The sequence below is a fragment of the Calliopsis andreniformis genome, chromosome 10 (assembly GCF_051401765.1).
Source record: "Calliopsis andreniformis isolate RMS-2024a chromosome 10, iyCalAndr_principal, whole genome shotgun sequence".
Classification (NCBI taxonomy): domain Eukaryota; kingdom Metazoa; phylum Arthropoda; class Insecta; order Hymenoptera; family Andrenidae; genus Calliopsis; species Calliopsis andreniformis.
This window is the reverse complement of record NC_135071.1, coordinates 14837479-14849884: the sequence shown is the minus strand read 5'-3', so window position 1 is coordinate 14849884 and position 12406 is coordinate 14837479. Positions and strand designations below refer to the sequence as shown.

At 42.3% G+C, this 12406-nt stretch overlaps 1 protein-coding gene across 1 annotated transcript; it reads left to right on the top strand.

The window, feature by feature from the left end:
* The first annotated feature begins 4028 nt into the window (after positions 1-4028).
* On the top strand, positions 4029-6169 carry LOC143185102 (uncharacterized). The gene is made up of 5 exons (XM_076387837.1): positions 4029-4159; positions 4206-4392; positions 5461-5753; positions 5797-5936; positions 6021-6169. The coding sequence occupies exons 1-5, from the start codon at positions 4029-4031 to the stop codon at positions 6167-6169; spliced, it is 900 nt and encodes a 299-aa protein (XP_076243952.1).
* Positions 6170-12406: the final 6237 nt, after the last annotated feature.

Genomic DNA, 12406 nt, shown 5'->3' with positions numbered 1-12406 from the left:
TCCTAAACCAGGTAACCGATTAAAAATAATGAACCAGTATCGAAACAATACAGTCTACCTAATAAGAACCCATCCTATTTAACACATCACCATAGTCCTTCGCGAAATTCCATCCACAAGTCTCAATCCCCTAAAATCGTCGCACATACAGATTCGAAACCTGAATTGCCATCAGTTTCCATCGTTACATGCTCCTAAACCAGGTAACCGATTAAAAATAATGAACCAGTATCGAAACAATACAGTCTACCCAATAAGAACCCATCACGCTGAACATTACCATAGTCCTCCGCGAAGCTCCGTCCCAGAGCCTCAAACCCCCAAACCCCATCCCCCGATCGGTCCCCCATCGGCGCTGGTGGGCCAGGCCAACGGCTGCATAGGAACCGGTCGAGGGCCTAAGCACAGACCCATCGAGGCTTAGGCCTCCGAAACTGGCCGATGATCCGAGGCTCACGGCCGTGGTTCAGATCGTCCCGTAATCGAGAGTCGGCCGCGTCGAGAGCTGCCCACGCCTGCTCGATAAACGCGTCGAGTCGACCGTGGGAGGAGACGCGGTCGACGAGGAAAGAGAAAGCGAAGACAGCTGGCCCCAAGTGGAACAGAGACGCCCTGCACGCTGAAACGGCGAATCTGGTAGAGACGAGAGACCCTCAGACAGAGGAGGACAGAAGCACAGCGCGAGAACGATAGAGCAGGACGAAAGAGAGAGGCTCGCGCGATAGAGCAAGGTGCAATGCTCGAGCGGCGCTGCACAAACAGCGTCGGGCGTCGCGGTCCGCACCAGCCAAGGTCACCCGGGTAATGTCCCGATGCCCCCTATGCAGGACAAATTCAGCCACTCGACCGAAAGCGGTGACGAGGCGGCCCGCCGCGGGGTCCAGGGGGAGGGAGCGTCGCGCGAGCGCGCCTCCCCAGGCCTGTGCAGCGGAGAGAGCGAGGAGAGGTTAGGCTGGGGCCAGGCGGTGCGACGAGCGTCGCCCTGGCCATCGGGAGTTCACAGAAACGGCCGTGTTATGCAACGTCCCGTCGTGAATAATGACGAGACGAACGCGCCGCGGAGCCTTCGTTCGCGCCGAACCACTCTCTCTTTCTTCCTCCCGAGGCGGGGCGTTCGCCGAGCGCGGCGTCGATTTAATATTCCCAGTAATTGCCCGTGTGAAGTAACGCCGCGGGGATCGGTCAATTTATTCGGGCGGATTCGAAGGAGACGGAGGCTCGCGCCGCGGCGAGCAGAACCGCGGCCTTGGACGCTGTTGCTCGGCGGAGGGAAGGCTGTTATGCAAGACCGCGAGTGACCCGACGAGGTAATGCTTTCGTCTTTGTGCTGGGTTCCTGGAAGTTATTTTAGAGATCGATTAATAACGAGGGATTTATGGGATGGGTAGCGCGGCCTGCGAGGAGCAGATCGGGGAGTGTAGAGACTGTGGAGAGTGGTTGGCGACAGGTGTTAGATATTGTGAGGGGAGATTCTGCAGGCAGTCACGCAACTGCATCACTTGAAGCTTTTTGCACGCTATTTGCTGTATGAAAAAATGTTTCAGATGATGGCTGCTTAGTATCGAGGGTAGTTTCTTCTTCTTCCTCTCGATATCGAACTTCCGTTAGGAACACCTTTTTGTGGAACAAATGGTTTGCAAGAAAATTCAGGTGATACAGCGTGACTCATCCTGTGTATGCGTAGCAAAATAAGAGGAAAATATTAATATTAATATTGTTGACAAAAATGCCTAAAATGCACGAGAAAAGTATCTGACTCGAGACTTATTCTACTGACTCGCTGTGTCTGACTAATGAACGCCGACAGCAGAATGAGTCTCGAGTCAGATACATTTCACACAAATTTTAGACGTTTTTGTAACAACGAGTAACTCTGAAAGGAAGCTTCAAACTTAATTTCATTATTCTTCATTTTCCTTCTTTTTTGTCAGGTAGAATCACCTCCTCGAATTTCTGACACTTCTTATCAAACACCCTGTATACTGTCCTAACTTCTGGACGAAATAACATTCAGCCAGAAAATAAACATTTTCAAGACGTCCAAGAGCGTAAGTCTTTAAGACGTCTTATGGATGTAAATTCCTCAGATCTTCAACACGTACGCTATTGAACCTTTTTAAGACGTCCAAGTGATGTAAGACGTTCAGGCATAAAATGGACATAAAATAGACGTCTTCGAGACGTCGTGTGCTATCTGGGAAGCAATTTAGTAGGCGTTTGATGGTTCCACGGAAGGCCTGTTTGAAACTTTTAACAGGGCGTGCGCGGCTCGACGCGCTATCACCAGCCGTTTCGTGGAATATTTTGTTTGCTGCGCATCCGTCCGCTGACGAAACCGGATGACGCTCCGGGGACTGAAAGTCAAGCGTGGCTCCAATGAAAGAGAGCGCGGCCGAGGAATAATAAAAGTGTGCGCGACCGCCGCGATGGGATGGGACGCTGGCGATTATCGGAGTACGGGAAACGAGCGTAAATATGCATTAACGAGGCCCGATTCAACGCCTCGCTCGCTCCAAGTGCCATTGACTTTGACACTGAGCTCTCCGTGCTTCATCTTTCACGCGGATACGCGATAGATCGGTCGTGGAACTTTTGGCGGGGACTTTGGAGGGCGTTGAAAATGGACGTGCGTTTACACCCACGTATAAAAGTGTTAGGACACTTACTGTCTTCAACGTACTTCCATTTGGCAATATTGATAGTCGATGATAAAACATTTTAAGGGGTGATTTTATATACTAAAACAAAAAGTGATTTTCTTGTGTCTGACTAGAGACTTATTCTACTGATTTTCTTGTGTCTGACTGAGGACTTATTCTACTGATTTTCTTAGTTTTTTTGGATTTGCGTGTTATTAAACACAGAAGAGATATTTAGGTAGACTGTTTTAACTTGTCCAGTCTGTGTTGTGTTGACTCGGTATAGGCTCAGTGGTCTCTAGAAAATTTATATAGGTACTTACAACTCAAAATAATTTAGATTTTATTTATGGATCAGGATTTGTGAGTTTGGTTGAATTTAAGTATTACTCACCTATGGTACCTATGTAAAATAACACGAGTACTTTAAAAATACTAGAAGTTGAGTAAATAAATATTTCAATTTAAAATAGTTAACCTTCCATCTACAGCCTTGCTTCTACTCACATCACCTTCAAACTGAGTCCATGGATTTTATTCTTTTTGTATTTTAAAAAATCCCCAAAAGTTCTGAAACACCCTCCCAAGTTTCTAGAACACTGTCCACCAGAAAAAATTCCTAAATTCTATCCCAATCTCCAACAGAAAAACTTATGCTCTACGGTCTCACAGTCTCAACCCATACGCACAGCAGACGAATAACGATGCTTAAATAAAATAATCGGCCAATAAAATCAGATGATGCAAACTGGGCAGAAACTTATGACTCACCCCATTAAAGTACAGCAGCCACAGTTTCAAAACAGACAAGTTTATGCCCCAATTAAGATTTCAAAAACGAAATACTGCGCTTTAAAATTCTTACGTTCCATATTTAGCAAAACATAATTTACGGAACATGACACAAAAACTACCGTATTTCATACATTAATATTCCTTACATAACATCAAACGTCAATCCTTCACAATCGAACATCATTAACCTTACTACCTACTATCATCCTTGGGATTGACTAACTTTAACCAGAATCGCCACTAATAAAGTAAACACCTGGCAGCTATCAATAAGCACAAACAAGTGCTTCAGTGATCGATAAACGTTATTAAGGGAAGCGGAAGGGGTTCGCTACCTTCTTTTGTTTGCGAACTGATTTACCTCGGCAGGATCACGTAGGTGTACCGTGTATCACGTAATGCGCACCGAATGCTCCCAATGACGCAAGGCCCAGTAATAAAGTGCCCCCTTTCCCTGTCAGCTGATCGATGCATGAATTTCAATTTTAACAACGGATTCTAAATAGTTCCGCGGCTGCCAAACCGCGCAATGGCTAATCCCAGAATAATAGCCCGCGAGGAAGACGTTACGACAGAACATGGGGGGAATTCTATATGCGGCTAGAGGGGACCGATAACCAGCTCGATTCGGTCGAAGGAAGGGTCCAAGAGACGAAGCGTCTCGCTTTCGACGGAATGTCATCGTTGGCCGCCGCCCAATTAGCCGTTCTTTTTGCAACATCACTGCCCTCGCTCATGGGCTCCAACTGCACGGCGATTCCTCGAATAAAGCGAGGCGCAATTTTCGCGGGCCAGGGAAAACCATTGCGAGAACGCAGTCACGAGGTCTTGGACAGTCGATTCAGGACTTATGCTGGGGCAACTATTCGCGTACGTGCTTGGCCTGAGTGAACCTTGTCGCAGGAAAGGGTTTTTTGAAGATGGAATACTGGCAAAGACAGTTCCTGATCACTTAAGAGTAAGAAGCATGGTTCTTTTTTGACGTATACACGAAAATATTAACCAGATACAAGAATGTTTTTGGTGTTCATATGAAAATGGGTGTATCATCTTCTATTTGTTGTTGGAAAAAGTGTAGGAATAGTAATAATTAAATTATAACTTAGTTCTTAAAGTAACATATGTAAAAGAAACAATAGATGATCGTTTAAATTGTGTCTCACTATCAGCTATTAAATTTCAGGTGTAAATATCGAAATAGATAATAATTATTTATTTAGTAATTCTTTGGAACAAATTTTTATGAAAATAAATGTTGTATATGTATTTGAATTTTTGAATATTTGAAAGTTTGAACATTCAAGATTGGAACATTTAATCAATTGAAGAATTGTATTTTAAATACTTGAAAATTTGAAATATCTGTGTATCTTATTTTTTGAAATGCAATATTGCATGTTTATATTATGATCATTTAATTGTGCATTTCAATCAACGTCTGATAAGATATACGATGTGTATCTCTGATCGATTTTGTAATATTTACATGAATAATATTAGATATTAAAAATATCGATTTTGTATCTCGACATTGACATTCAATTTTCATATTTTAATTTATAAGCTGATAAGGCTAAAGTCTGATATTCGTCATTATCATTTGTATAAATATTGAAGATATATCTTATGCACTTGTATGCATCAAATATGCACTTTCATTAAGAATATTATTAATCATATTTCTGCAAATGATAATATCATAAAATTTTCAATTTTTTTCTTTAATAGTACCAAAAAAGCTATTTAGTTCTCTTTTATTTGTTATGCAAATATAAAATTCGTCTTGAAGCTTTTAAACGTAAGGTATAACATTTAGAAAAGTATTTACCGCTGATCAAATCACTTATCGAAACTGCTACTATTTTACAAGCTATATAATTTAAGTGATCCGATTAGATGACTCATCCCACGTATTTTCAGAGAATATTGCACGACAAAACCACAGACCAAAAATCCAAAAGTCACACATTAGTCTGACGTTACCAAATATCACAGGCAGAATTTAAAAACGTTTCTTCACTCCTAGGAAACTGATAAGAGCGTTTTTATCCGTCCTCTGAACGAGACCAGCCAGCGACAAAGTGGCAGGTGCGATATGCAGAAATCAAAATCCAAGACGTCATTGCGTCTCGATGCAACTTCGTTTCGCAAAACAGTCGAACGAATTTGCATACCATCGCGAATGAATTCCAGGAAAGCGGATCGCGGCGAGGCTTGCACAAAGGTTTCGAGCGCGAAAGTTACACAAGCGTGTCAAAAACGAGCCAAGATCGGCTCCGTTTGTTTCTGTTTTTCAAGAAAAGCGTCGCCCATCCCGCGGCGATATTTATAGCGTCGATTCTATCCGCCTCTCGCGATCAAGATCGACGAGTGACCTGCTCGAAAATAGTTTCGGCAGCGCTGCAGGACCTATCGACAGCCGCGCTAGAAACTGCCTCGCGGCGATACCGATCGGTCACGTGCACCTCGATCATGTGTTTTCGCCCGTTTCGATCGTGGCCAGTATGTAAAACAGTTTTATATAATTTTCAGACCGACGCATACATAATTCGTCGGGCTTACGTAAAAGCTAATCCTCGAACGGAGAACCTTGCGTATGTACTGTTATAACGAGCGTTAATTGCGCTCGCGGAGGCGATCGCGCTGTGTACGATCCAACGGGACTGCTAATCGCAAATTCGACTGTCGACTGTGAGAAGGTCTGCACGACTATAGAGAACAGTAGTGTCTATTAAAAAGACAGAGTGGGTAGAAGATCATAGTAATAACAAAATGACACGTTCACATTGGTCAAATCGCTTCAAATCGCTTCAAATCACTTTGGTTCAAGCTGCTTGAATTCCAGTAATTTAACTAATCTGAACAAGGCTTTATGCAGAGCTGATCTCCATGTCGGAAGCTCCTCCATTCCGCCTGGTTTCATTCAGAGGCTGTGTTCGTGCAGGGGTCTCGAATGGGAAATGAATGAAAACACGATCGCGAGTATTTCGAGCTTTCGAGCGTGGCCTGGCGAATAATAATCCATGCTAGGCTTAATGGGGCTGATGTGTGTTTATTTTTATTGCTCACCTATTTCTGTGGCACCCTGTAGGTACTATCCTTGACAAAAAATTTTCGATTTAACCTATATTGTAATTTTGGAAATGTAAAATAATATCGTATGAGTATGAAACATATAGGAATATTATATGGGTTTGGTAGTATTTTATATTTTCGAGAACTGCCATATTTTTAACTAACTTCGTATTATTGCGTTTAATCAAAAACTCCTCGCTAGGAGTAGTACATATTTTTTCGAGGATCATGCAGATATCGATCACATTTAACGTGGAGGTTTGAGGTTCGACGCAAGAAAAATCTCGACGCTCATGGAAGCGCTCAGACGCCTGTCCTGCAGCTGTTTTTTGGCTGGGGGTCGAGAGTGGACGGCGCAAACCGTGGTCAGAGAACGAAGACGTAATTTCGGGCGCAGTTATTTTTTGCGAATATTTTTAGCGCGTCTGCATATTGAACGATTGTCTTGAAGTTGTTTACTCGGCCGTCTACGCACTTCATTCGGCGCTCACGAGAAGACGTCAGTGATGGGAATGAGATCCTCGTAAGCATATCAATTGGGTAACAGAAACCACCTCTGTCAAGTTCTGTAATTTTTTTAGAAAAAAGATTCGTTTTCGCTAGCTTCGCTTGTCTGGATTGACTGAAACGCTGTTTAATGTTTTAAAAATAGCACAGATATAGTAAAGGAGTATTTAAAGATTTCGCATGACATGTGATACGTGGATCGATGCTAGGTCCAAGATACTTTTTCTGCGTGGATCAATATTCTTTTGTTACCAGAGCGTAGTACAATATGAGATATAGCCTGTGTCAAGAAATAACCTTTTAAACAGTGAAACAATTTTCCAAATCGGTTCAGTAGTTTCAGAAGAACCAAAGCAAGTTTATCTTTTTATATAATACTTATAAAAATTTGTAACATAGTGAAACCCATACAGAACATGACAGAGACACTGAACAATTGTTTTTTAAATATAGAATATAGAAAAGAAATAAATACAGAAGATCCTGAAATATTAGTCACTCAATATTTGAACAACTTAAATGAATTTCGTATTCTGTGGCCAAAGAATTTTCTAAAAACTTAGGACGGTCATAGGTCAAGTGTCACGGTACACAAACATGACCTTATAGAACTATTCAAAGGTGGGAGATATTTCCAGGAAATATGGCGTGGAGATAGAACAGCAAAGTGATCAACTGATGTATTGTTAGCTATAGAACAAGTGTTTCTGTGAGTGAAATTGGACAAGTGTTACTTCGACAAACCCAAAGACTAAATATAGAGTAGCATAAATACAAACAAACGACATTATCTACAACATCAATCATTCATTCTTACGACACCTTGCATGAACTTCTCCACCTATTCTCGAAGCAGACGTTCTCGAAACATTCCAAAGGTCTTGGGTCTTCAGCAATGGTTCACGCTACTAAAATCCCACCCACGTTATACGTTTCCCACTATCAATATCATTCTGTCAGATTTACGATACATTTTTAAGTCAGAACGTTTGCTACAAATAATATACCGCCTGAATCATACTAGCAATTACTATAATCACGGCATAAATCCAACGATTGTACCCTACGTTCGCGGCGATCGTATACAGAAGTCGTAAAGTCTGAAAATAGCCAAAGTCGCGATAAAAACACCGGACGCAGGAGAAGTGAACTCATTTAAATATTCCTCTAAAACGACGTCGTGTTTTGAATCTGTACAAAACGTCGTAAACACGTTGCATAAATATTAACGCGCTAAGGAATCTACGAAAATACGCTGAACCTGCGGCTTCTTTAACAGAAGCCAACCGAGTGGATTACTTCGGGGTCAATTGCGAAGGTGCGAGACTTGAACTTATGAGTAAAAGTCAGTCGTTCATAGAATGCTGTATAAATTGACAAATTGGGTTTGTGGAACATGTGAGAAATGTGGAGAATGTGGAAAACAGAAGACGCAGAAAATATGAAAAATATAGGAAATTATTACCAAAAATTAATGCTTAAAATTCCACTTAACAAACCATGCCAGCAACTCAGTATTTGTAAAACAAAAAGCCTGAGTTACACAATCACCTACAGAACCTCAAGAACTCCCACCCATCCAGCCATACTACAAAAACCCAATAAATAGCTATTCTAAAACCCCTTCACACCGAAAAGGAACCGAAGGAACCATCTAACAACTGACCAAAAGCGAGCCAATCAGTACCAGGACACCAAGGTTTCTATCGTCGCAGAGATCAGCAGCGCCGTGAACCCATCAAGTCCGCGTAGATCGCGTCAGGGCAGAGGCTCGAGGATCCAAAGCCCCCGCAGATTTATTCTCGTTGACGCACGAGCAGAATAATATTGCGCTGCACAACAGAGTTTATGAGCCGTGTTCCTTGAGTTATTTCCGTCCCGGCAATCCGACGATGCGTTCCTGAACGTGCAACGACCCCATTCGAACCGTTCATATCGACAGACATTCCGCGGTGATGTCAGTCGATTAAAGCCGATCCGATCGTTACGTAACCCGCGCCACCGAAACCGCCGCGCTATTATCTATCCGCCGATTCGTGGCAACAGGCGAGCTGCCCTCCAGCGGAACGACGTCGTGAAATCGCGCGGAGGTTGCACGTTCCAGCGACCAGTTCGATTTTCGCAACGATCTGGCGTCAGTTAGCGGTGGCTCGGGTTAAATTAAAGTATAAAACGCTCCGAGCAGCTTTTTTTTCACCTCGAGGCTGGCTCGTTTGCGAAACCTCAGAGTGGTCTGCCCTGTCACCGATCGAAATGTACGACGACGATGGTGGCCAAAATCTTTTTTCGCCCCGAGGCGAGGGGGGATCGGCTCGGCGGACGTGCCCGCTTCCGAAGCACTTGACGTGACCTTGCTTTGTCACTGACCTGTCCTAGGCGGTGGCTGTGGGTTGCTGGCCACACAGCCACGCGCAGCCATCCTGCATCAACGTGCGCGCACCATCTGCCTTCGTGATATACCGATATACCCTCCCTTAAGCGCCGTGCATAACGGGCCAGTTGGAACACGCTCGTGAACTTGACACTGTGACCATGGAACGCTGGGAGGTGAGATGGGAGATGGGAGATTAGAGGTGAGGATACGGTTTGCCCATTTTTGGGGAGATTTTTAGAGGTTTCGAGGGTTTAGAGGGTTCTTATGGGAGGGATTTCTTTTTTTTTTGTGGATGCGCCTTGGGGTTGGACGGAAGTGTTGGTTATGGTAGCGTTGATAGCCCCACTGGTTTTGCTGGTGTTTCCTTTGCGCGTGGGATTTATGGTTTTCAAGGTTTTGTGTTTATCTTCGGTGATATGTGAATTTTTGAATATTCGAGTGATCACATGCTCTAGATCTTTAAGGTTTGAAACATTCAGTGTCTTAAGTTTGGAAGTATTTCGAACTATTAATTATTAGGACGTTTGTAACTCTGAAATATTCGAATATCCAAATAACTATTTAAATTTTGAAATTTCAAACATTTGAAGTTCGAAGTATCGAAACAATCTACTTCTGAAATTTTAGAATATAAATACAACTATTCAAATTTTCAAATTTTGAACAGTTCCAGTATTTAAATACTAAAATATCCAAACTGTAAAATATTTGAATATTCAAATATCGATATATCATATTACAATAGTCTGAAATATAAATTATTTACTAACATTTATAAATAACCACGATGCACCACTAACTCCAACACCATTTTAATTCTTTAAAATGTCTGACAGCTTGAATTCAAGTTACTTTTGACTTCGAACCACTTGAATTCAATTACCTTGACTTGTGTGAACACAAACTTGACATCGAGCTACTTCAATCCAAGTGACCTGACATCGAGTAACTTGACTAATCTGAACAAGGCTTCAGGTCATCTTGTCTCGCAACTACAGAAATATCCTAGCCAAAAAATTGCAATGTGAACGTCGCTTAAAGGCAGCTCGAGCAACTGGTCCCAGTCGGGGCCACCCACTTGCGACTTTGATTTCGTCGGCGGGCGTCGGCGTCTGGTGCAATGGCACCTTAAATTTTGACACTCAGAAATAGCGAGCTTGCGAAATAAAGGAGCGCGCCGCGGCGCCACGCTTCGTTCCCTCGGATCACGGGAACGCCGAATAGCCAGAGGGAATTCTGTTTCGCCAACAGAAGGGAGCGACGCTGGCGTAACGTTGGCAGCCAGCATCGTTATGCAAAGACTGACAGAGGATCCCCGAGCAGAGCTCCATTCACTTATTGTTAGCTCTTCGAAGGAGGAAAGTTTCCGAAATTTTGTAAAAATTCCTTCGCAGAAACGACTTGCAAGGTTGCAACGTATTGCAACGCGGCTACATAATCTCCAGATTTAGACTCCCTGCTCGCAGCACTGAGCCTACGCTTGTAAACAATAGCTTTTGTAAATGTAAAGGAAGTCTGAATTATTTTAGTTGCCTCGGGAATTTTATTCATCCTGAGTTGTCATTCTGAGTGACAAAATGATTCATATGAAAAATAAACAAGCAAAACGTGTGGTAACGTTGCTGAAGATACATTTTGTTGTAAATATAGCAGCATTTATTCTAAATGCTTACAATTATCATTGTAAATATTGCCAGCACCCATTAGAGAGTTTTCAGTTAAACAGATCCCCCTATATCTTCTTCATAATATTTGGTAACTGTTAATAAGCTGTGAGATTGTTTGCAGCTCGTAAAATGTGAGCTACCTCTGTATTTGAACTCTTAAACTAATTCTCGATCACGTCATAAACCCATTAAACCGTTCCCAGAAAGATTAAGCGAGCCCAAACACTTCAGCAGCGATCAAACTGCAAGACTGGCGCAGCGCTCTCAGACGTTTCCGGAGCATCGATTTTTCCCCGAAAAGTTTACAAACCGAAGTGTTTTTCAGCGAGCAGTCAGTGTTCATATGCAGATTCCTTCCAAGAACCGTCTGCCTCGTTACGTCGCGATGTCCGAGGAGGGCGAGCTTGAAAGAAAGGAAACGTATTGGCGCGTATTTCCCGAGATCAAAAATAGAGAGGACGGTCGTTGCAATCTTGTACGAATCGACCAATTGAGAAATGATAAATTATCGATAAGATCAAGTGAATTTAAATATTAGAAAGTTTGTAACACGAAAAACATTTCTCAGCTATTTTAATTATAGACTGTGGTGACTGTTTTGGTTTCAAAGGATCAGGTGATACAAAAAAATTGTAATAAAGATAAAAGTCGAATACAAATTCAAAATTCCACTGCATAAGAAAACCTGAATATACTGTACACACAAGACTACATGTAAATAGAGAGAAAACAAAGCAATTAGTACGATCTCCAAAAATTTCAGATCTTCTTTCCTCAATAACTTAAGAAGATATAGGCAGGTACCATTATCATTGCAAATTAATTTGACTTCAGATTTGGCAATCCAATTGAAGTACTCTCCAGCCTAATTATAGCTCTACAAACAGAACTGTTTTCGAGATCTTTTTAAAACTGCATTGACATAATTTACACCTACCAATTCGCACACCTCAGTATTTCTCTCAATACAGCTACTGATGGGTGTTCGAATCACTTCGAATATGATTCAAAGCCTAAAACTCTCGAGTCTTAAAAGACAGCTCCAACTTTTCAAACTCTCTGTAATACTTTAATATTAACAGTACTACTTCGACAAAGATACATATTGGAAATGCTTCTAAAATTTCCAATTATCACCAATTTCTGAAGACTTATTGCATCTCCCAAAACTCCAAAGCAATCAAGGCTTTCAAGCCTAAGCTTCGAAGCATGTTCAAAGTGTTTCGAATTTTTCATCACAGATACAGACTCGAAACGTTTCTGTTGCCATCGCTAAATACATCCCATCCCAAGCTCACCAGCTCGCAATTATCATTACAAATTATCGTACGTAACAAATCATCGCTCGT

Bases quoted from the DNA above. Each gene is read 5' to 3' on its own strand.
- LOC143185102 (XM_076387837.1), top strand. From the start codon at position 4,029: ATGCGGCTAGAGGGGACCGATAACCAGCTCGATTCGGTCGAAGGAAGG. The intron at 4,160-4,205 runs GCCCTCGCTCAT...CCTCGAATAAAG, and splicing joins GTTCTTTTTGCAACATCACT to CGAGGCGCAATTTTCGCGGG. The intron at 4,393-5,460 runs GTAAGAAGCATG...CTTCACTCCTAG, and splicing joins CAGTTCCTGATCACTTAAGA to GAAACTGATAAGAGCGTTTT.